Here is a 22,736-nt window from a genome sequence, read left to right as displayed (position 1 = left end):
GTGCCCATGCTTTCTCTCTCTCTAAAATAAATAAATCTTTCAAAAGAAAAAAGAGCTAGTTGTTGAAAGAAAGGAAAAAAAAAAGGAGAAAAGGGGAAAGGAGTATGACACAGTCTACAAAGGGGACGTGGAACAAATGACAGCTAAATGTGTTCTCAGCCCAGAAAACAGACAATTGGCAAAACTTGAATGAAACCTGTAGATTGGATAATAATATTAAATCAATGTTAATATCCAGACTTTTGCCAGAATGTTAACTGTCTGTACTTCCAGTTATAACAACAGAATGTCCTTGGTTTGAATAAATACCCAGTGAAATCCCTAAAGCCATGGGGGCATCATGTGTGTAATTTGCTCCCAAATTTTCAGGGAAAAAACCTTATATACATAGATTTGCACACACACATATGTGTGTGTGGGTGTGGGTGTGTGTGTATAGAGAGAGAATAAGATCAAGTAAGCATGGTACCACGTAAAACACAAACATTAACATTTGGGGAATGTGGGAAGCTTACACAGGGATTCCTCACAACATTTCTGTGACTTCCCCAAGTAGAAAGTTTTTCAAAATTAAAAAAATAATAATGGTGACCCAAGTGGGCCTGAGCTTTCCGAGGAGGGAGCTGGAGAAGGGGGAGGAATATAGCACACCTCCATCCCATTTGCTCCCCCATCCCCAACACTGAGAAGCACTGGATTGTTCTGGGATTCCCTGATAGGCACTGCAGAAGCCTGCGGTGAGCTCCCCAGGGCACCACAACGGCTCCAAATCCCCAGGGCCTAACACAGGGCCTGCCGTCTACTAGAGGCTCAAGAAATGGCCAATGAATGAATGAATGAGCTATAAGAAGTATCTGAAAGAAACTGCGGACAGCCCCCATCACGGTGCTCCAGCTGCAAAGCTGGTAGGACTATGGCCCTCTTGTATAAACTGCTGGGTGGGAATGAGGGGCAGGAGGCTTCCAAATAAAGAGGAAGATATGGCTCTCCCAATGGGTATTCTTTTTACTGGGGAGGAAGGGTAACTGAGCCTGTGCCGTAGAGCTGTCCTGCAGTGGCCCTGCTCCTCTGGACTGGGTGAGGAAGGGCATGCATTCCAGGTACGATGTGTGCCAGCATCAGGGTCTCTGCGGGAGCCAGTGTAAGCTATCTGATGCACTGAGATAAAAAGAAATGAAGACCGGAGAGGCTCGCCTAGGTGGCTCAGTCGGTTAAGCATCTGACTCTTGGTTTCAGCTCAGGTCGAGATCTCATGGGTTGTGGGATTGAGCCCTGCGTCAGGCTCCACGCTCAGCGGGAAGGCCGCTTGAAGATTCTCTGCTTCTGCCCCCCCCACCCGTTAAATAAATAACGAATCTTTAAAAAAAAAAAAGAAGACGACATGCAGACCAAGATTCCCCAAGATGGCATTAAAGACTGAAACAGCTCCGTATTCAGTAAATACTTTGTTATGAACACAATGCCTCATTACATTCTGTTCTCACCTCCCAAACCAACTAGGCCTTGGTTTCTCAAATTCACACTGACTACACACATGAGGTATGAAATTGGAATCATTTTAAATACCAAAGTTCAAGAAAGCTTCAAAAAAAGTTGTTTAGCAGATGAAAAACGTGACTTTGCTTCAAAAATTTAGCTAAATCAAGAACATCCCAACAGATTGCTTTTCCAGAGACATTCAATTCTGAATAGACATGAAGGGGGAAAAAAATACAATCCTCAGGCCACCGGAGTGTAAGTCTTAGGCAATGTTCCTATAACCCAAAATTGGGTTATAGAAAATTGGGACCTACAAGAAATATGCTTTCTCGAACCAGCAAGATACAATTTCACAATCATGAACACTGTGTGATAATATCCCAGAAACAAATTAAACAAGGCAAACCGTGGCACATAACAGAGGGCAGGACTCCAAACTGCAAACCTGATTTGCATATTAATGCAAATAAGGACTTTTTGCTTTAATGAGGAACACAATTTTTGTGGAATCTCTAGGTGCGACTGCTATGCTCACTTGTAGGGACTTGTTCACCAATTTATTTGAAAATGAGTTCATATGGCAAATCCAAAACATAATGGGAATGGAAAAAGACACTTCCTAATCAATAAATAATCAACAGTGAGCCCACAGAGGAACTGGGGCAGGCTGGGACAGCTGCCTTTACCTCCATTTTACTTGTCATGTCTGGGGGGGGGGGCAAGTGGCTTCCCCTCAGAGTCAGCGGCTTCCTCTAACTTAATAAGGACGTGTGTGTAACTCGCCCTCCGTGTTAGTTGCCGGTTACTGGTTGGTTTGTCCCTAACACCCTTCAGCTTCCCATCTCCCAGTTCGAAGCTGTCCCACCTCTCTAGAACAGAGTGGGGGAATGTGGACGTATCATATCTCCTTCTAGGTACTCCCAGGGGGTTGCTGTCTACGTAACCCCCAAGGACATGGAGTAAAGACAACACACAAGAAAGTTATCCATGATGAGCCCTACCTCAAAACCAGGAGCCAGCTTCTATCCCTTCTGGGCTCAGTATCCCTCCTGGCCCAGACACGATCTAGTCCTTGAGCGGCCAAAATCATTGCTTTATTAGCATCAGCTGAAATTGCGAGGATCCATAGTGACCTGACACCTGACCTAAGGATTCTGTTAGGGATCTTCTGTGGAGTTTGGCCGGAACCTCAGATCTAAGTGCAAATCAGTAAGATGGGGTGGTACCCTTACTATTTCAACACATCCGAACCAATCAGTATCTCCCCTCCCACACACTCCTCCCTTTTCCGAGAGAACCCATACTTAGGATACCCCTGGGCTGTCGTACCGGTGGGACGATAATGGCATTTCCGTGAAAATCAAGCCATCATCTATTTTTGTCTGACACAGAAGCTAAGACACTGGACCAAAGGATAATAGGGCGGGTCCCGAAATGTAAGTCTTTGCGCTGGTCATCAGTTCCTAGTGTGATATTACCAATGAAAAATGCAGAAGCTTTTGCCTCTTGGTCCCCACCCAACTGGTTCTTCTTACCTTTGGTTCCATTGAAATGAAACTGTGGGTTCCTCTGCTCGAGAGAACTGACCTTTTAATCGTCCTGCTATGGTAAAAGTGGTAGTAGTCCTTCAGGGCCCCGATCTGCAAAGACAGGAGGGGAAGCACAAAGGGAGTTAGTGGGAGTTAAAGGGAGTCTTCTGTTTTCCTGTGTTTCATTAAAATAAGAACACAAAACAAACAAAAAAAGGTCCATAAATTATGCAGTTGCCTCTATGCTTAAATGTTACCCGAACCTTGGTGATCACCTTTCCAAAGAAGGACATGTGACATGAAATGGAGCGTCCTTGAGGCAGTGACTGTGGAACTAAAGATTATAATAGGGCAGCTTAGCCTCTCCATGTCTCCCTTTTAATGTTTAATTTATATGCAGCATTTTAAGTAATTCTATATCCATTTATATCCAAGTGTGGGGAAGAGAAAAAAATAATCAAATAGCTATCTAGTTATAAAAACACAGTGCATTCTGTTTGCTCCGAGAAATGTACAGTGAAGGACCCTGTGAGATTATTTATATCCTCGATTTGAAACAAGTCCTGAGCAGTTGGTCATTCACAAAGAAAACGCTACCGAGTTTGCTTCCGGATTTGAATCGACGGTGTAACTCCACGGCGGTTATTCATTTATCACGAACTAAAAGTGGGACGGCGGTGTCTGCAATGGGACGAAGATCATATATCCCACCTATCAGCTAAGCAGCCCGTGTAAAAATAGTTCAATCCACTCCGTCGCAACCACTTCCTGAACAAACGCATCTTCTCGTCTGTGCACCCCTCTCTTCTGTTGAAAACAGGTCTGTTTAGGATAGCTTTGAAAATAAGTCACTGCCCACTTTCAGAAAACAAACAAGATCCCAGATGATCATATTCTCTCAGCAGATGATCAGATGCGGGTCACATACATGGAAATCAAACAATATACAAAATGAAAACAGAAGAGCCTGGTCCCCGCTCGGGCTGACACTGCTCCGAAGTGGCTTCCTGGCTAAATCCCACGTACTTACTTTGTCTCCATTTCCAGTCCTATAAAACCAGGTGTTGGGCTAGCTAATTTCTAAGATCACCAGAGCCCTCAAATTTCATTCTTTGACATGGACACTTTTATTTTTATTTATTTATTCATTTTTGCTTTGTGCAAATACATCAAATGGCTCTTTCTCCAGAACACTATGGATCTGAACTAAAAGAATGATCATCAACAGGATGTTTTCCAACTGGGACAATGCAAGAGTTGGCTTTCTTAATTAAAAAAAAAAAAAAAGTCATTGGGCCAGCTTCGTTTTTCCAGATATAAGGTTTATTTTTTTAAATTCTCTTCTTTCCGTCAATTCTCAGTCATCATCCCACCCCTCCAGTGAGGAAGATCAACCCAACTTCTGTGCCATTTAGAAGACCCCTCCCCGGGACTTCACGCTCTAAATGAATGTCTCTCATCATCATTAGATCTGACAATCTGAAATCACGTGTTTTTAACTCAGTAGGAACTGCCCAGACGTACACAGAAAAGATCCAGGACTCCGAAGCATCAGCAAACAACGAGGAAGAGGACACAGATGCTAGCCTCAGTCTCCAAGAGGGTTTCAAGGACAGATTTACAGGCGAATTTTAAGATTCCCGAGGACTAAGGGTAGAATTCACAATGGGCTGTGTAATCCTTTATAAGAAAATCTTAAAATCCCAAGGAGCTTAGAGCTTTTATCTCATGTAGCTTTTGTCAAGAGCGCTCCTTGGGTAAACAGAGGAGTTCTCATGGAAAGGGACATAAAATCTTTGGGGAAGAACTTTATACAGAACCTATCACCGGTGTGAAAAAGGTCCATGAGTTTCAGACCATGTCCACGCAACTATAATGGAACCTCTTTGATTATAGGAAAAAACTGAATTCAACTGAACTATTAAACTCAAATGTGGATGAAATATGCCCCGAAGATATAATTCTGATCCTTTGTGGCCTCTTTGGTAAAGCCTGGAAACCTGGACTTACAAGGCATGTACAAAGCTGGAAAACAGAACCCTTGCCCTGACTTAATGTGGTTTGGGATGTTGGGTACATCACTTCACTATGTTGGGCCTTGGTTCCTCAACTGTAAAATAAGGACACAGGAGGTATAGTGGACAGAGACTGGGTGTCAGAGTCAAATGGGGGATAAAAATGTGTATGGGCAAACATGGTTACAAGGATTGAACGTAGTAACAGGTGCACTGTCTGGTCAAGTCATTGCCGGGCACATAGTGTCAGATTACTGGTTTCCCTTCTACATTTAAATTTCAGTCCTACTTTCTCTCACCTCCTATCCTGCAATCCCTTACCTCTATCCCTTGGTCAGAATTCCTCTTGGTGCACCCTAGTATCACCTCTTCCCTCATCTTAAGTGGCCAAAGTCAAAAAGTCTGATAATACACTGTTGGTGAGGATGTAGGTACAGATGCAGCAAACATAGGATTGGTCAGAGCATCCCCTGGCACAAGTGTTGTGAGAGCCATTTGGTAATATCACAGAAATTATAACCTGTACCTTACTGTTGACCTAACCTTTCCACTTCTAAAAATTTATTATACCGAGACAGTTACTTATGTATCAAAATGGGTGTTAGAGCAAATTGTGTAAAGCAAAATAATTCAAACAACTAGCTACAATCAGCAGGTGCTTGGTTCTATATGAACTAAAATGAATTGATCTCGAAGGAAGTAAGGAAGAAGAAGGAAGGGAGGGAGGGAGGGAGGGAAGGAGGATGGGGAGAGAAACAGAGAGAAGGAGGAAGGAGAAAATATGACCCAGTTTTTGCAGGAGAACAAAAAAAGAATCTGTATTACGTATATTCTTATATGCCTTGGATATTTCAGGAAGAATACCTGAACTACAGAGAGAGCCTTTCTTTCCATTGTTTATGTGTATGCATTATATTTTAAATTTAAAAAGTAATTAAAAATGAAAGAAATTACACAACTAAATGAAATAGCACGCACACCCAAATCCCGTAGGATTTGTGGAGGAAGCAGGGCAAACCTGCTTCCCCAAGTCTGTGTGCCTGGTACAAGAGCCACGTTTCTCCAGGCCATGCGATCTCTCTCCACCAGGAAGCTCTACTTTCTCTCCACCTTACAGGGATCCCGTTTCTTCTCCAGAGCTGGGGAATGGTGTTCTGTGACGGACGGAGGTCTCACCGACTACATGCCTACCCTGTGCGAGGCATCTCGTGGCTCTTCTGCACGTGATCACATTTAACGTAATTCCCCCAGGAACCCTGGAAGATCAATATCGTTGCCTCCACTTTGATAAAGGTTACTGGAGCTCCGGGAGTGCGCATGCGTACACAGCTAGTACAGTGCGGGGCGGGGAGGAATGTAAATTCCTGCTGAATAGCTGGCGTCTGGGCTTAGTTTGCACCGTGCATCCTACAGGTGGGCTCCGTCCAGCCTCCTTCTGGGGAGCTTTCCCGCACTGCACAGCTGAAGACCTCGCCTCTATGCAGCCAGGGTTCTGATGGGATTAAGGTCCTGCCAATCAGAGACAGACTACGGCATCGTGGGCAGGCTCTCGGAGGCCTGTATGTGTTCAGGGGTTGCGGTGGCGGAGGTCTCAATGTTGGCGGCAAGCTTTCTGCGCAGTCCTTTTGCACATCCTGTGCTGTTGATAAATTGGTAAGAGATTATAAAGAGCTTCGGGGGCAACCGAGGGTCGCTTCCTGATTCCTCAGCTTTTGGTTGAGGACCAAGCAGCGTCTCTTGGGAGGACCCATTCTGTGATGTGGCCTTGGGGGACATTTCTGAGAGCTTTGCTTTCTCGAATGATTCCACAAGCTATGTAAGAGTCTACACTGAATGCCGTCCCAAGTGGAATGACCAGCGGATTCTGCAGCAGGCTCGCTACTAAAGCTAAAACTGTAGAGATCAAAACTTCTGAAAAAGTAGCTATGCATTTCCACAATCTACAACTTCCAGACCCTCCAAGTTATGTACCTCTTGAGTCGTGAACGGTTATAGGCACCAGTGAGGCCCAGGCCCCCGGGTGTCTCCCTCTGCCTGTTCGGACCACCTGTTAGATGAACACACTTGCTTCTAGTCTTCTCAGAGCCATACACACCAACGTCTTCCCTCAAATCTGTTTTCTACACCGCAGCCAGAAAAAGGCCACAAAATACGAATTCGGTCATACCCTTGCCTAAAATTTTTAGGGGTTTCCCTCTGCTCTGAAAAAAACGGTAATAGTTAACATGGAATATTACTTAATACTATAGTTTATAAAGTAAATCAAAATAATATCATATTAATATCAATGCTATGCCAAGAACTCTCCTACGTGCTTTACCTAAGTCACCGAATGAAGACCCTTATCCTCCTGGGACCCCCGGCACCTGCATAAGCCAGCTCTCTGGCCTCACCTCAAACCACACAGGCTCTCCATTCTCCAAACCTGGCCTCGCCGGCCTCTTCAGTTCCCTGACTCAGACCTGCTGTTCCTTTTACCTGCAGGACGACCTCCTTCCTCCCTCCACCCTCTCCACCTGGCTTGCCTCTTCCTCGTCCTGTGTCACCTCCAGTAGGAAGTCTTCAAGACCCCCAGGCCAGGGGAGGTTCCACTGCCTCACAGAACCCTAAAACTATAGGCCTGCAGTTATACTTTGATCAGGACAATGATCTGTTTAATGTCTGCGCCCCACCTGCATGCCTGTATGTTCCGATGAGACAGAGACACAACTGTCGAGCTCACGCTTTGTTTCTCGCTCCTACTACACGGCTCAACATGTAATGGGTTCTCAGCAAAGACTGCGGAGAGGATGCTATGAACATCGGAATCCTCGAGCTGCTAAAATTGCATACGGTAGACCTAGAGAGGATTCAAAATCGCTGGCAGGAGGATAACAGGACTATCCAATTAAGTTAATTTCAGCAAAAATAGCTTAATTCCACCTTAACGGAAGTACCAACTCTGCCAGGGTTATGGTTCGGAAGGTTGTAGGCAGAGACATCTCTATTCTTTTCTTTTCTTTTCTTTTTTTTTTTGCTGCAAGACAAACAGCTAAGGAGTAGCGCGTGTTAGTTCCATCATTCTACGTCACTCAAACAAAATAATCTGTCCCCTTGCAGAGTTATACACATTTTTAAATCTAAATATATATATTTAAAAGCACGTTTATGTCTCTCGTCTATTAACATGCATGTCCCTTATTGGCGAGAATTGTGTCTTCCATATTCTTTCAACAGCACTGAGCATGCTGAGAGTATTTAATAAACATTAAGAAGAAAAATGTCATAACATGTTGAGAACTATTCAAAAGAAAGACAGTGTATGAAAACAAAGCAGTAATATTATCTATAAGCAGACATTCCATCCAGCTCCTCCAGGGTAATGTAAAACAAAAGATGCCTGTGTTTGTATGTTACCCAATACCAACAAGGGCTAAAACAAGAAACAGTATGTAACTAACATAGGGAGGTTTTTACAAATAAATCAGAAACCATGGGCATATATGAAGTATAAAATCAATAGGAGAATAGCCAAAGCTCAACGTTTTCCTTAATCCCACATAAAGGAAGGAGAGTAATTCCTTCCCTCTTGACCCTCTTAAGCTCCTTTTCTCTACAGTCACGCACAAAACACTCTTCCCTGCCTAGCAACACAACTCTATACAACACTAAGCCGATAAATTTCATCTTTTGTTCCCAATTCTGTCAAGCGTTTGTGCCTTTTCTTCCTTAGGGGTAGCCTCTCATCCTTGCACTTGGAATTTTCCTATCATGACCCTTTCTCAAACCAAACTCTGCTTAGAAAAGTTTTTTTTAACGAACTATTTTATACTAAGGTGTAAATGACTAGTAAGACTCAATGTCTTGGTTCTTCCAGGAACAACTGCATTTGATCAGAAAATTAAAACTTCAGCCAAATAAACGAGACCGTTGTGTTTATAATTTCCAAAAACACTGTCAGAAAACAATTATTGGAGGGTTTTTGCTTTTGTTTTTATTTTTCTGCTAGCAAGAGGGAACCTTCCCTGCATACCTAAATTTTTATGTTACAAGGGAGCTATTGACTTCTAAGCAGAGTTAGGAGTCAAAAGACCTATATTTTACAATGAATGGCTTTGACCCCAATGAGGAGTTGTGTGGCCTTTCTGAATTCATTCACCAACAGTCTCACCTGTGCTTGTACCTAAAATCTCCTCCAGTCTAATGACTCCAGGCATATATTTTGCAAATTCTCTAGGGTGACCAGCCATGTTGGTTTTCCCAGGACCGAGATATTTCCATGGACACAGAATTCTGCCATACTTAAACTGGGGCAGTCCGCATCAAATTTGGTCACCCTGATCATGAAGCAGCAAGGTCAAGGGCCCTGTGGTCACCTCAATAAACCTCATCTGCCTTATTCTCCCTCCTGCCCTGTCCAATTTGTACATTTATCCAAATTCTGAACTCCCTTTTGAAAAGCTATTTATCTCCACACCAGAAATTTTTCTAAACAGGCAAAAATTTGAAAAACTTTTCACAAAAGAAGATATACAAACAGCCAATAAGCATGTAAAAAGATACTCAAATGCAGATTAAAATCATAGAAGCACTGTACACACACCAGAATGATTACAGTTCGAAGGATAGACAATACCAAGCTCTGATGAGAGGATGGAGCACTGGAATTCTCACACCTTGCTAGCGGGAGTGTAGAATGGTTCAACATCTTTGGGAAATCGTTTGGTAATTTCTTATGAAACACACAACCTCCTCATGACCCAGACACTTCATTTCTAGGTATTTACCCTCAAAAAGGAAACCCTATTTTGAAACAAAACTCATACACAAATGTTTACAGCAGCTTTCTTAATAACAGCCCCATACTGGAAACAATGCAAATATTCATCAACAAGCAGATGGGAAAATAAATTATGGTATATCCATACAGTGGAACAAGCCGCAATAAAAAGGAACACACTACTGATAAATGCGACAACATGGATGAATTTCAAAACATCACGCGGACGCAAAAGAACTCACATGGTGCGTTCCCCTGATAGGAAATCCTAGGTAATCTATGATGACAGAAAACAGATCAGTGACAATCTAGGTGTGGAGTGGGGATCGACTGGGAAAATCTGGAGAAGTATGGAATGTTGGGAATATTCAGTATCTTTATTATAGCGGTAATTACATGGGTAACAAGTGCTTCCGTGAGCTGAAACCAGCTCATTATAGGCTTTCGAGATCCAATTTCATATCTTCCCAACACCTTGTGGGAATGACATCACACGGAGGACTTGAAATCAACAATGATCAAAGTATTAACATACCAGGAATTGGAAAAGACTACAAAATTAGGGCTTTTTTCCCTCCTGACGAGTCACTTGTTTAGCGTTTATCCGCACACCATGGGGTATAAAGATTGGTCAACACTCATCCCACCTTCTACAAAAATGGCCACATTCGGAGGTAAGTAAATTAGCCATCAATAATGGTGATTTGGAAAGTTATAAATTCCCCTCTACTGTCGTTCTGTTGAATGACACAGATTAGAAAACTTAAGAATCCTGTTACCTGGGGCTGGAATTTATCTTCCAGCTCACATGTCGTGCCACCCCCTCAAGTGAGATGGGGAAGAACGAGGTCACCAAGGCCTTCGTTCTTGCAGACCAACCTCTTCCGATGCCCCAAGTTGCAGAGTCGGAAACTTTAACCTGCTGAATTCCATTCGCACTTAGAGACACAGCACCTGGATAAACTGCATCTCCTTCATTTAAATGCTGACTGTGATGCCTCTTCTGTGCTTCCCCCAAGAATATTAAAACCACTCTAAGAATTTGCCTTCTGTGTTCCAGACTCCATAACATTCAAAATAGAACCAAGGAGAGGTTGGCCATGACTGCTTTCTTCCAGGTCACCAGGTACACTCCAACCTTAGGGTCTCTGCACCTGTTTTTCCTCTATCTGGAGTACTCTTCTAAATCCTGATGACTCACAGTCTTTCTGCTTTCAGATCTTTGGTCAAATGCCCCCTCCTCAGGGAGGCTTTCACTCACCACCCAAAACTGCCATCATGCCCTCCCGCATACCACACCCCCCCTTCCCTGATTTATTTTTCCCTGGAACACTTCTCACCATTAACATATTATATATTCTTTTGATTTATCCCATTTATTATTGGTCTTTCCCCATTAGAATGTTAGCTCCAAAAGGGCAGGGATTTTTATTCGACTCACTGATGGATTAGTCTTAGCTCCTCTTAACATTGCCAGGCTTGCCCAACAAATGCTCAGAATGAATGAATGGCACCCGCCCCAGGGGGAAATCAACGCAAGACTGGGCATGTCTCTAAACCTTTGGGAAAGTTTCTGGCTCATTTCTTTATGACCCTTCCTGTGACATAACATTAACATATAATGTAATATATGCTTTATGCTTACTAGATGTTGAATGAATAAAGTCGCCACATGTGAACATGTCGGAAAATTAAGAATCTACCACGGACAACCACTAACTCACCAAAGTCTGCCTTTATGTTTCTTAGTTCCCTCCCTTGTCCCTTCATGGTCAACACTCCCAGAATCACTGAACAAAAGTGATATTTATAACCAGACTGTTGAATTCGTTAAATATTAAATGAGAAGGCAAGTAAATGCAGAAATCTGATGAACTGCTAATATTTACAGAGTACGAGAGAAGTGCCAGGCATTACTGTGTCGTCATCACATGACAGCATAAAGCAAGTATCGTGATTTCCATGTTACAGGCAAGACAGCAGAAGCTCACAAAGTTGCCTCGGGCCACGCAGCTAGCAAAGGGTGATGTCCAGGTGGATCCCAGGTAGCCTCACTCCAGGGCATATGTTCTTAACTACTCTACGAGATGTTTAAAATAAAAGGTTTCTAAGGATGCATTTAAAACCACAGCTAACCAGGGATGCCTGGGTGGCACGGTCGGTTAAGCATCTGATACTTGGTTTCTGTTCTGGTCATGATCTCCAGGTCCTGGGCTGGAGTCCTGAGTCGGGCTCCACGCTGAGCGTGGAGTCTGCTTGAGGGTCCCTCTCCCTCTCTCTCTGCCCCTCCTGCTTGTGTGCTCTCTCTACAATGAATCTTAAAAAATAAATAAACAAAAAGTAAATAAAACCACAGCTACCCAGAGATCTCAATTACCCAGAAGACTGTATTCCTAAGAGCTGTACATAGAACGGATGTTTTCTAGGACACTTCTATCTACTTTGAGCAGATGCAAAAGAAACTTACATGAGTATCTTCACGTGAGAAAGTATCTTTAAGGGCATATCTTTCTAAGTTCAAGGGGCATTCCAAGTTAAACAAGTAATATCTGGCCCCACACATCTTAGATAACCATTGCACTGGGCCATGGAATGCTACAAAATAACATGAAGACTATCTTTCCCAGACTTTAGTTTCAATCAATTGCTCAGAGAATACTTGTGATTTCTTCCCAAATTCCTTGAAGTTCGGGCTTAGCAGTTGAGTTCTTTAGAGAGGTCTTCAGAAAATGGCATCAGAATTTGTGAATTCAGAGCCAAAGCCCTACGATAATTTTTTCTTTAAATCGGGGTGCTCAAGGAAAGATGTCTAATCTGTGTGATTTCAGAGCAATGTTCTGAGATATGCGGGCCATGTGATGGGTTGAACAGTGAGTGCCCCCCCCCCCCGAAATGTTCACATTCCAATTTCCAGAACCTACAACTACGTCACCGGATATGGCAAAAGGGACTTTGCAGCTGTGATTGCGGATTTTCAGATGGGGAGATTATCCTGGATTATCTGGGTGGACCCAATGTAATCACAGGGGTCCTCATAAGAGGAAGGCAGCAAAGTCAGAAGACGTGATCGTGGAAGCAGAGGTCAGAGAGAGAGAAGGAAGNATAGGCTTTCGAGATCCAATTTCATATCTTCCCAACACCTTGTGGGAATGACATCACACGGAGGACTTGAAATCAACAATGATCAAAGTATTAACATACCAGGAATTGGAAAAGACTACAAAATTAGGGCTTTTTTCCCTCCTGACGAGTCACTTGTTTAGCGTTTATCCGCACACCATGGGGTATAAAGATTGGTCAACACTCATCCCACCTTCTACAAAAATGGCCACATTCGGAGGTAAGTAAATTAGCCATCAATAATGGTGATTTGGAAAGTTATAAATTCCCCTCTACTGTCGTTCTGTTGAATGACACAGATTAGAAAACTTAAGAATCCTGTTACCTGGGGCTGGAATTTATCTTCCAGCTCACATGTCGTGCCACCCCCTCAAGTGAGATGGGGAAGAACGAGGTCACCAAGGCCTTCGTTCTTGCAGACCAACCTCTTCCGATGCCCCAAGTTGCAGAGTCGGAAACTTTAACCTGCTGAATTCCATTCGCACTTAGAGACACAGCACCTGGATAAACTGCATCTCCTTCATTTAAATGCTGACTGTGATGCCTCTTCTGTGCTTCCCCCAAGAATATTAAAACCACTCTAAGAATTTGCCTTCTGTGTTCCAGACTCCATAACATTCAAAATAGAACCAAGGAGAGGTTGGCCATGACTGCTTTCTTCCAGGTCACCAGGTACACTCCAACCTTAGGGTCTCTGCACCTGTTTTTCCTCTATCTGGAGTACTCTTCTAAATCCTGATGACTCACAGTCTTTCTGCTTTCAGATCTTTGGTCAAATGCCCCCTCCTCAGGGAGGCTTTCACTCACCACCCAAAACTGCCATCATGCCCTCCCGCATACCACACCCCCCCTTCCCTGATTTATTTTTCCCTGGAACACTTCTCACCATTAACATATTATATATTCTTTTGATTTATCCCATTTATTATTGGTCTTTCCCCATTAGAATGTTAGCTCCATAAGGGCAGGGATTTTTATTCGACTCACTGATGGATTAGTCTTAGCTCCTCTTAACATTGCCAGGCTTGCCCAACAAATGCTCAGAATGAATGAATGGCACCCGCCCCAGGGGGAAATCAACGCAAGACTGGGCATGTCTCTAAACCTTTGGGAAAGTTTCTGGCTCATTTCTTTATGACCCTTCCTGTGACATAACATTAACATATAATGTAATATATGCTTTATGCTTACTAGATGTTGAATGAATAAAGTCGCCACATGTGAACATGTCGGAAAATTAAGAATCTACCACGGACAACCACTAACTCACCAAAGTCTGCCTTTATGTTTCTTAGTTCCCTCCCTTGTCCCTTCATGGTCAACAGCCTCCCAGAATCACTGAACAAAAGTGATATTTATAACCAGGCTGTTGAATTCATTAAATATTAAATGAGAAGGCAAGTAAATGCAGAAATCTGATGAACTGCTAATATTTACAGAGTACGAGAGAAGTGCCAGGCATTACTGTGTCGTCATCACATGACAGCATAAAGCAAGTATCGTGATTTCCATGTTACAGGCAAGACAGCAGAAGCTCACAAAGTTGCCTCGGGCCACGCAGCTAGCAAAGGGTGATGTCCAGGTGGATCCCAGGTAGCCTCACTCCAGGGCATATGTTCTTAACTACTCTACGAGATGTTTAAAATAAAAGGTTTCTAAGGATGCATTTAAAACCACAGCTAACCAGGGATGCCTGGGTGGCACGGTCGGTTAAGCATCTGATACTTGGTTTCTGTTCTGGTCATGATCTCCGGGTCCTGGGATGGAGTCCTAAGTCGGGCTCCATGCTGAGCGTGGAGTCTGCTTGAGGGTCCCTCTCCCTCTCTCTCTGCCCCTCCTGCTTGTGTGCTCTCTCTACAATGAATCTTAAAAAATAAATAAACAAAAAGTAAATAAAACCACAGCTACCCAGAGGTCTCAATTACCCAGAAGACTGTATTCCTAAGAGCTGTACATAGAACGGATGTTTTCTAGGACACTTCTATCTACTTTGAGCAGATGCAAAAGAAACTTACATGAGTATCTTCACGTGAGAAAGTATCTTTAAGGGCATATCTTTCTAAGTTCAAGGGGCATTCCAAGTTAAACAAGTAATATCTGGCCCCACACATCTTAGATAACCATTGCACTGGGCCATGGAATGCTACAAAATAACATGAAGACTATCTTTCCCAGACTTTAGTTTCAATCAATTGCTCAGAGAATACTTGTGATTTCTTCCCAAATTCCTTGAAGTTCGGGCTTAGCAGTTGAGTTCTTTAGAGAGGTCTTCAGAAAATGGCATCAGAATTTGTGAATTCAGAGCCAAAGCCCTACGATAATTTTTTCTTTAAATCGGGGTGCTCAAGGAAAGATGTCTAATCTGTGTGATTTCAGAGCAATGTTCTGAGATATGCGGGCCATGTGATGGGTTGAACAGTGAGTGCCCCCCCCCCCCGAAATGTTCACATTCCAATTTCCAGAACCTACAACTACGTCACCGGATATGGCAAAAGGGACTTTGCAGCTGTGATTGCGGATTTTCAGATGGGGAGATTATCCTGGATTATCTGGGTGGACCCAATGTAATCACAGGGGTCCTCATAAGAGGAAGGCAGCAAAGTCAGAAGACGTGATCGTGGAAGCAGAGGTCAGAGAGAGAGAAGGAAGCACAGATCAAAGATTGGCGGGGAGGGGGGCGGTTAAAGAGAGGAAAAGAGAGAGAGAGATTTGAAAATGCTATGCTGCTGGTTCTGAAGGTAGAAGAAGGAACCACGAACCAGGGAATGTGGATGGCCTCTGGAGGCTGGAAAAGGCAAGGACAGGAGTCTTCTCTAGACTCTCCAGAAGGAACGCAACTCTGAGGACACTTTCATTTTAGGTTAGGACTTCCGGCCACCAAGGCGGTAAGATAATAAATGTGTGTTGTCGTAAGCCACTAAGTGGGTGGGCATTTGTTACAGCAGGAACGAGAAACTACCAGAAGGAAGAACCAGCACCTCCGTAGACATCCACGAGAAGCAAAGGAAATGAAACAGGACTATTCGTATTTGGAGCCAATTTATATTTCATTATTTTCAGGACCCTCTGGGTATTCAATGATCAATTTCCAACTAACTGTATCAACAGAACAACGGTGTTGCCTACCAGCCCCCAGCATTCCGCTAAGCTCTGTATGAGCATTACCACGTTTAATGCTCAAAAAAATAAAAATAAAATAACCCGAAAACCAAGATTTTGCTCAGCAAAAGAGAACTAGCAAATGCCTTTTTCTTCAACGCCATCACGTAGTTAACACCACTTACTGAAGCTTCCTTACATTATCTCCATTCTTTCCAACAAAGGAAGAAGTATTTTAATTGCAGGGAGAAGGAAATGGAGTCCAAACATGAGAAAAGGTAAGTTACATGCCGAAATGAGAAAGTATCTGAGTCCGACTCCAAAAATCTGAGCTTTTTCTATAGCACTTTGACTTCTGCTTAAAATGTATATAAAAGGTTTTGGTTCACCGAATGTGATTCAATGCGCACACTCAAGTATTCCTACCCCAACGCACCTCCTTGCCATCACTAATACGAGGCCTCATTATTTCATTCTAAAGCTACTTGATCATCAGGGTGTGGGAGAATCTAGGTCCCTGTTGTTCCCCTTAAAAGCGAGTCATCAAAAACATCCTATTCCAAATTCCGAGCAAGCGAGAAACAGATACAATTTCACCAAGGAAATGTAAGACAGAGAAAACAGAGTAAGCAACAACTTTTCCCAATTTCAAGGGAGAAATCTACAGTCTGCCCCACTATTCACAGGGGACATGAGACTTTGCTCAAAGCAAATCACAGAATATCAGAATTGGGGAAAAAAAAAAAAAAACAACACCTTAGCAGGATTTTATCTGACTCACTCTGTTGGACGCAGATTCCACTCTTCAACCTGGCACACAGCACTGCATTTCCTGGGGTGGCCCATTTGTCGGAAACTTCTCCCAGATAATTAGCCTAAATCCACTTACTACCCCTGGTTCTAGCCTGGGGAGCCAACCCAGAAGGTCAGTGTCTCCTCTCCAAGCCAGACGGCCAACACATCCCTACTCGGTCTTCCCTGATTTTGGCTGAACACCCAAGTTTTTCCTTTTTTTTTTTTTTTTTCCCCTCATGCAACAAGTTTTCCCAGGTCTTGCTTTCCCTAGACAAGCCAACATGTATAATACTTCCCCAGAAACCTTGGAGCCCAGAACAGAACACATGTTAATTCCAGGTATGACGGAGCCCGGATACGGTCTGCGACCCCATGACTTCTCTTAACTGAATTAGAAGTAGCTTAAAATGGAACGGTTTGTAGCCGAATGAACTTGGCCAACTAAAAAGTCCTCAGAAACCCTTTTGAATGTGACTCTCCTCCAGTCTATATTTTTAATTTCTTAAGTGTCAGTGTCCGTGTGAATATTAAATGTCACTTTCTATATTCTCCTCTATACTTTTACAGCCTGCCTAGACAGTGAGTATTTACCGAGAGTGTACGATATACCAGGCACTGGTCCAAAGACGCTGCAGAGAGAGCAAACAAAACGAAGCCTCTACTAAAATGCAGAGAACTTTTTTTTTTTAAAGATTTTATTTACTTATTTGACAGAGAGAGGAGAGAGAAAGCGAGCACAAGCAGGGGGAGCAGCAGGGGGAGAGAGAGAAGCAGGCTCCCTACTGAGCAGGGAGCCCGATGCGGTGCTCGATCCCAGGACCCTGAGATCATGACCTGAGCCAAAGGCAGATACTTAACCGACTGAGCCACCCAGGCGTCCCTGCAGAGGACTTTCTGACTCTTGACAACCCCACCGTGTCAACTGCAAATTTGAAAGTTATGTCCTCTGCACTCAATCGGAATACTTCCCCCAAAGGAACTCAATTGTTCCTATTAGTACATCAGAGAGAATGACTGGGTTCAGCCTCCAACATATACGATGTTTGCAACAGTTCTTTAAGAATGAGCTGTAAATGGCATGAGGCTTTTATGTTCTTCAGTCCCCTTTCGTCAAAAATGAATAATTATGTCCTTCATGTAAAATAAGCCTTGTATATTCCTCAGATAAGACACTCATTACTGCTATTTTTGGTCAAGCTATTCTTTTACAAAGTTCTTAAAAACCCATCTGTAAGTAATTTCTGGAGAAACTAAAAGAAGTTATTGTTTAGTATTTAAGCTATTCCACCTGCTTGTAAGACACACATCGCACGCCCACAAAGGAAAGCGTCCAAGAGAGGCTGAGGGAGAAGGAGCTCACGGAGCCTGCATTTAGGTCTGTATTCTTTTCATTACTGATCACCTTAGCAACTTGAAGCGTTTCCACATATATGGAAACAAACAGAGAAGAGTACGTGTTTTGATAGGTGGAAACATCTCTGGAATTACTCCCGGAAGGGTAAATCTTCTCTTTACATTCAATGACTCCCAACTCCGGTCATGCATTAGAATTATATGGGCACTAAATAAAGCACTCATGTTCGGTTCTCCCACACCCACCCCAGAGCTTCTGACTTAAGAGTGTGAGTTCAGGCCAGGGTATCAGCATTTTTTTTTAAAAGAGCTTTCTAGGTGGTTCTAATACAAGCCAAGGTGAAGAACCACTGTTCTAACCCATCCATCTCATTCCGCAATTTACTCTGAGTTTGGCGATCTCCACTCAGATACTCCTAGCTAATTAATTAAAATATATTTAAATGAGAAAAATCTCTTATTTGCCTTTAGTACTAGTGGAAGTGGCATGCTTTGCTCTTTTATTCATTTCTTCAATTATATCAAAAGCCCTCCTCGGCCTTCAAAAAAAATTGGAAAAATGAATTTAGTATAACCAGATGTAGAATTCCTAGTATTTTATCGTATTTAAACAGGGGCTATTTTGAGCTTTACAGCATTTTAAATGATATATTTTACTCTTAAAAGGGAAGATTCTGGGTGTAAAGGCTGTGATCTTTCAAAACCTATGATAGGGGCTAGGTGTATTCAGGACAGTTGACGGCTTTGTCACCCTCAATTAAAAAACAACTTACTAGGAAGTGTCACAATCCCAGATTTCAAGACATACTACAAAGCTAAGTAATCTAAACAGTTTGGTGCTGGTTCAAAAAGAGACACACGGATCAACAGAACAGAACAGAGAGCCCAGAAATAAACCCACAACTACACGGTCAATTAATCTATGATAAAGGAGGTCAGAACATACAACGGGAAAAAAGACAGTCTCTCTTCAACAAATGACGCTGGGACAACTGGACAGCGACATGCAGAAGAATGGAATTGGACTACTTCTTACACTGTACACAAAAATAAACTCAAAATGGATTAAAGACCTGAAGCCATAAAACGACTAAAAGAAAATAGAGGCAGTAATCTCTTGAACATCGGCCTTAGCAACGTATTTCTGGATACGTCTCCTCAGGTGAAGGAAACAAAAGCAAAAATAAACTATTGGGATTACATCAAAATAAAGAGCTTTTGCAGAGCGAAGGAAACCCTCAATAAAACAAAACAGCAACCTACTGAATTTGTAAATGATATATCTGATAAGGGGCTAATAGCCAGAATAAATAAAGGACTTATACAATTCAACCCCCAAAAAACCAAACAATCCAATAAAAAAATGGGTAGAGGTCCTGGAGAGACATTTTTTCCAAAGGAGGCATCCCGATGGCCAACAGACACATGGAAAGATGCTCAACATCGCTCATCATCAGGGAAATGCAGATCGAAACCGCCGGGAGAGATCGCCTCACACCTGTCAGGACGGGTAGCATCAAAGACACAAGAAATAGCAAGTGTTAGCAGGGATGTGGAGAAAAGGGAAACTTTGTGACCTCTGGGTGGCAATGTAAATTGGTGCAAACACCATGGAAAACAGGACGGAGGTGCCTCAAAACATTAAAAATAGTACCACCATACGATCCATCAACTCCACTTCTGACTACTTATCTGAAGGAAACAAAGATGCTAGCTGGAAAAGACAGACGCACCCCCACGTTCGCTGCCCCCCTATTTACAAAGCCAAGCTACGGACGCAACCCAAGAGTTCCCTGATGGATGCATGGATACAGATGTGCCATAAGGAAGAGTAAGATCCTGCCACAGCTACGGCATGGATGGAGCTAGACGGTATTATGTTAAGTGACATAAACGAGACAGAGAAAGACACATACCATGTGATTTCACTTCTATGTGGAATCTAAAAAGCAAACAAACGAACTCTTAAATGCAGAGAACAATTTGGCAGTTGCTCGAGGGGATGTCAGTGGGGGATGGGTGACATAGATGAGGGGGATGAAGAGATACAAACTTCCAGTTACTAAAAAAAAAAAAAAAGAAGGCTAAGCTCCCCTGTATCTTTGTAATGGCTGTTCACAGATGCTTTGCACATTTGTCCCCATCTTGGTCCTTCCTGGGGATAACAGAGGTAGCACTTACAGGGTAGTGACCCCCAAAGTGGGCCCCGAGTAGGCCATAAACGACCGCCATCTATAACATAATGGCAGAGGAAAAGGAGGTGAGGTTTCCAGCCAGATGGGAAGTTCTGCATCTAGGCCGATGGGAGGTTGGGTCCTATTTTTATAGCTCGTGAGGCTCTGCCACTATGGGCAGGTACTGGCCAGTTGTATGAATTACAGATGCCAGAGATACGCATTTATTAAAATAGAGAAAATAAGAGAAAAATGCCAATACTAAGTGATGGTGAGGATGTGAGTAAATGGAACACTCCTACACGGTTCCTGGGAATCCCTGAAAAACAGTTTGGCAGTTTCTTAAAAGATTAAACATTCACTTACTAGATGACCCAGAAATCCCACTCCTAAATACTGTCCCCAGGGAAAACAAAAACTTATGCTTACACAAACACTGGCACATGAATATTTGTAGTGGCTTTAGTCATGATCACCAACAACTGGGAATGACGCACTGTCTTACAGCTGGAGAATGGATAAACTTGTACATCCATACAACATAGTATTTTTCATCAATAAAAAGGACCAACCTACTGATTAATTAATCAGGGATGAATCTCAAATGCATTATAGCAAGGGAAAGAAGCCAGGCTCGAAAGGTTGCATATTGTATTACTCTGTTTATATGACATTCTAGACAAGGCAGTATAGACCAGAAAATACATTAGCAGCCGTCAGGAGTTGGGGATGACAGCAAGAGGCTGATTACAAAGGAGTATGACAAAAGTCTTCTGAGGTGACAAAATTGTTCTCTATTATGAAGATAGTTACATGACTACGTGCATTTGTCAAAACGTGTAGAGCTGTCCGTGAATTTTACTGCATGCAAATGATATCCCAATAAACCTGATCCAATTTTTCTTTAAAGTCCATAAGGAAAAGCTCAGTCATCAAAGCGAGTTTACTGGAAAAGGTGTTACAAATGAAAAAGCAAAGAGTTGAGAAGTTGTTTGGGTGAAAATATGTTATCGAATTGACTTTCCTCGATTGAGAAGCTTTGCTAAGGCTATAGCAACCATTTCAACGCTTGGAATTACACAATGCAAACAGCAACCCTGAGAATCATTCAGAAGATATAAAGCTTTATCAAAGCAATGAAGTATTTTGACATTTCTTAGTAAAATACTGCTTTCCACTAACATGGCGACCTCAGTCACAACAAAATGACTGGTTGTGCTAAATGAACTACTACCGTAAACTCTGAAAATATGGCTGGCAATTCTGAAACAAAGATGAGGACACATAAACGGCTCAGGGTCTCCTAAGTGCTGTTAACGGCGCCCTTAATATAAGTGCTTTGAAAGTAAGTAAAAATCTATGAATTAGTGACTCTCCAAGTGTGGTCCTGGGACTCGAAGCATCAAACCAGTAATACTGGCATTGCCTGTAAACTTAGTAGAAAGGCACATTGAGGCGCCCCACCCCAACCTGAATCAGACACCAGTCATCGCCCTGTTCAACCAACTCAAGAGGAAGATACAAGGAAATGGCAACCATGCATGACTGATGAAGCAACATTTTTTTTTCAAGATTTTATTTATTTAGAGAGAGCGCGTGTGCATGCGCTAGTGAGGGGAGGGGCAGTGAGGGAGAGAGAATCCTCAGGCTGACTCCGCACTGAGCATAGAGCCTGATGCAGGGCTCGATCTCACAACCCTGAGATCATGACCGGAGCTGAAATCAAGGGTCAGAGGTTCGACCTCCTGACGCACACGGGAGCCCCTAATGATGAAGGAACATTTAAAGAAGGACGTGAGCACACTGTTGTCTTTCTTGACCTGCGCAGCCCAGATGGAGTCCAAACCCACCCTTCCACATGCCCACGCAACCTCTGTAGTTAAAAGGGGGTTAATTCTAGGTTTTACCCCTTTTATAATGCTAAGAGCCCAATCTTGGTTTACAATAAAATTGGCTTTCAAGTAGAATTTTATCCAAACTCAATTCTGGGAGATAATGAAAAACATTAATAATGTTCACAGCACGAAGACAGGGGTAGTTATCTGTGACAGATCAGTTCGTTTCAGAACCAGGTGAGTAAAGTTTCAGAACTAAAATTTCACAGGTGATATACACGTTAATAATTATAACTATTAAAAATTAAAAGTAGTCCTCCAATAACCATTAGGTCCTGCCATAGTCTATTTCATGTGGACTCTATCTTCTTAGCTTCTGCTTTCCATATTGGAGGGTCAATAATGACTTCTAAATTTTCAATACATGTCTCAGGCGTAAAGATCAGGTCTTTCTTTCTCCTCAAGGAAAAGGTTTTGCTATCTCAAAGAGGTCTTTGTAGCGAAATGCTCTTTTCATCCATCTGAATGAGGGTTCATTCAGAAGCACAGAGAAGAGGATAAAGTTATCCCCAATATGG

The 22,736-nt window shown here is 42.8% G+C and overlaps 1 protein-coding gene across 1 annotated transcript in view; it reads right to left on the bottom strand.

Moving 5' to 3' along the window:
• The window catches only part of PCSK5 (proprotein convertase subtilisin/kexin type 5), a 309,676-nt gene that overhangs the window by 262,559 nt on the left and 24,381 nt on the right, over positions 1 to 22,736 (bottom strand). Inside the window, exon 2 of the mRNA XM_011231366.3 lies at positions 3,015 to 3,119. Coding sequence (XP_011229668.1) covers positions 3,015 to 3,119 — 105 coding nt within the window. The remainder of the gene's footprint in view (positions 1 to 3,014; positions 3,120 to 22,736) is intronic.

Source organism: Ailuropoda melanoleuca, chromosome 17, assembly GCF_002007445.2.
Source record: "Ailuropoda melanoleuca isolate Jingjing chromosome 17, ASM200744v2, whole genome shotgun sequence".
In the NCBI taxonomy this organism is placed as follows: Eukaryota; Metazoa; Chordata; class Mammalia; order Carnivora; family Ursidae; genus Ailuropoda; species Ailuropoda melanoleuca.
The sequence above is the reverse complement of the archived record's forward strand: the minus strand, read 5'-3'. Positions and strand labels throughout refer to the sequence as shown.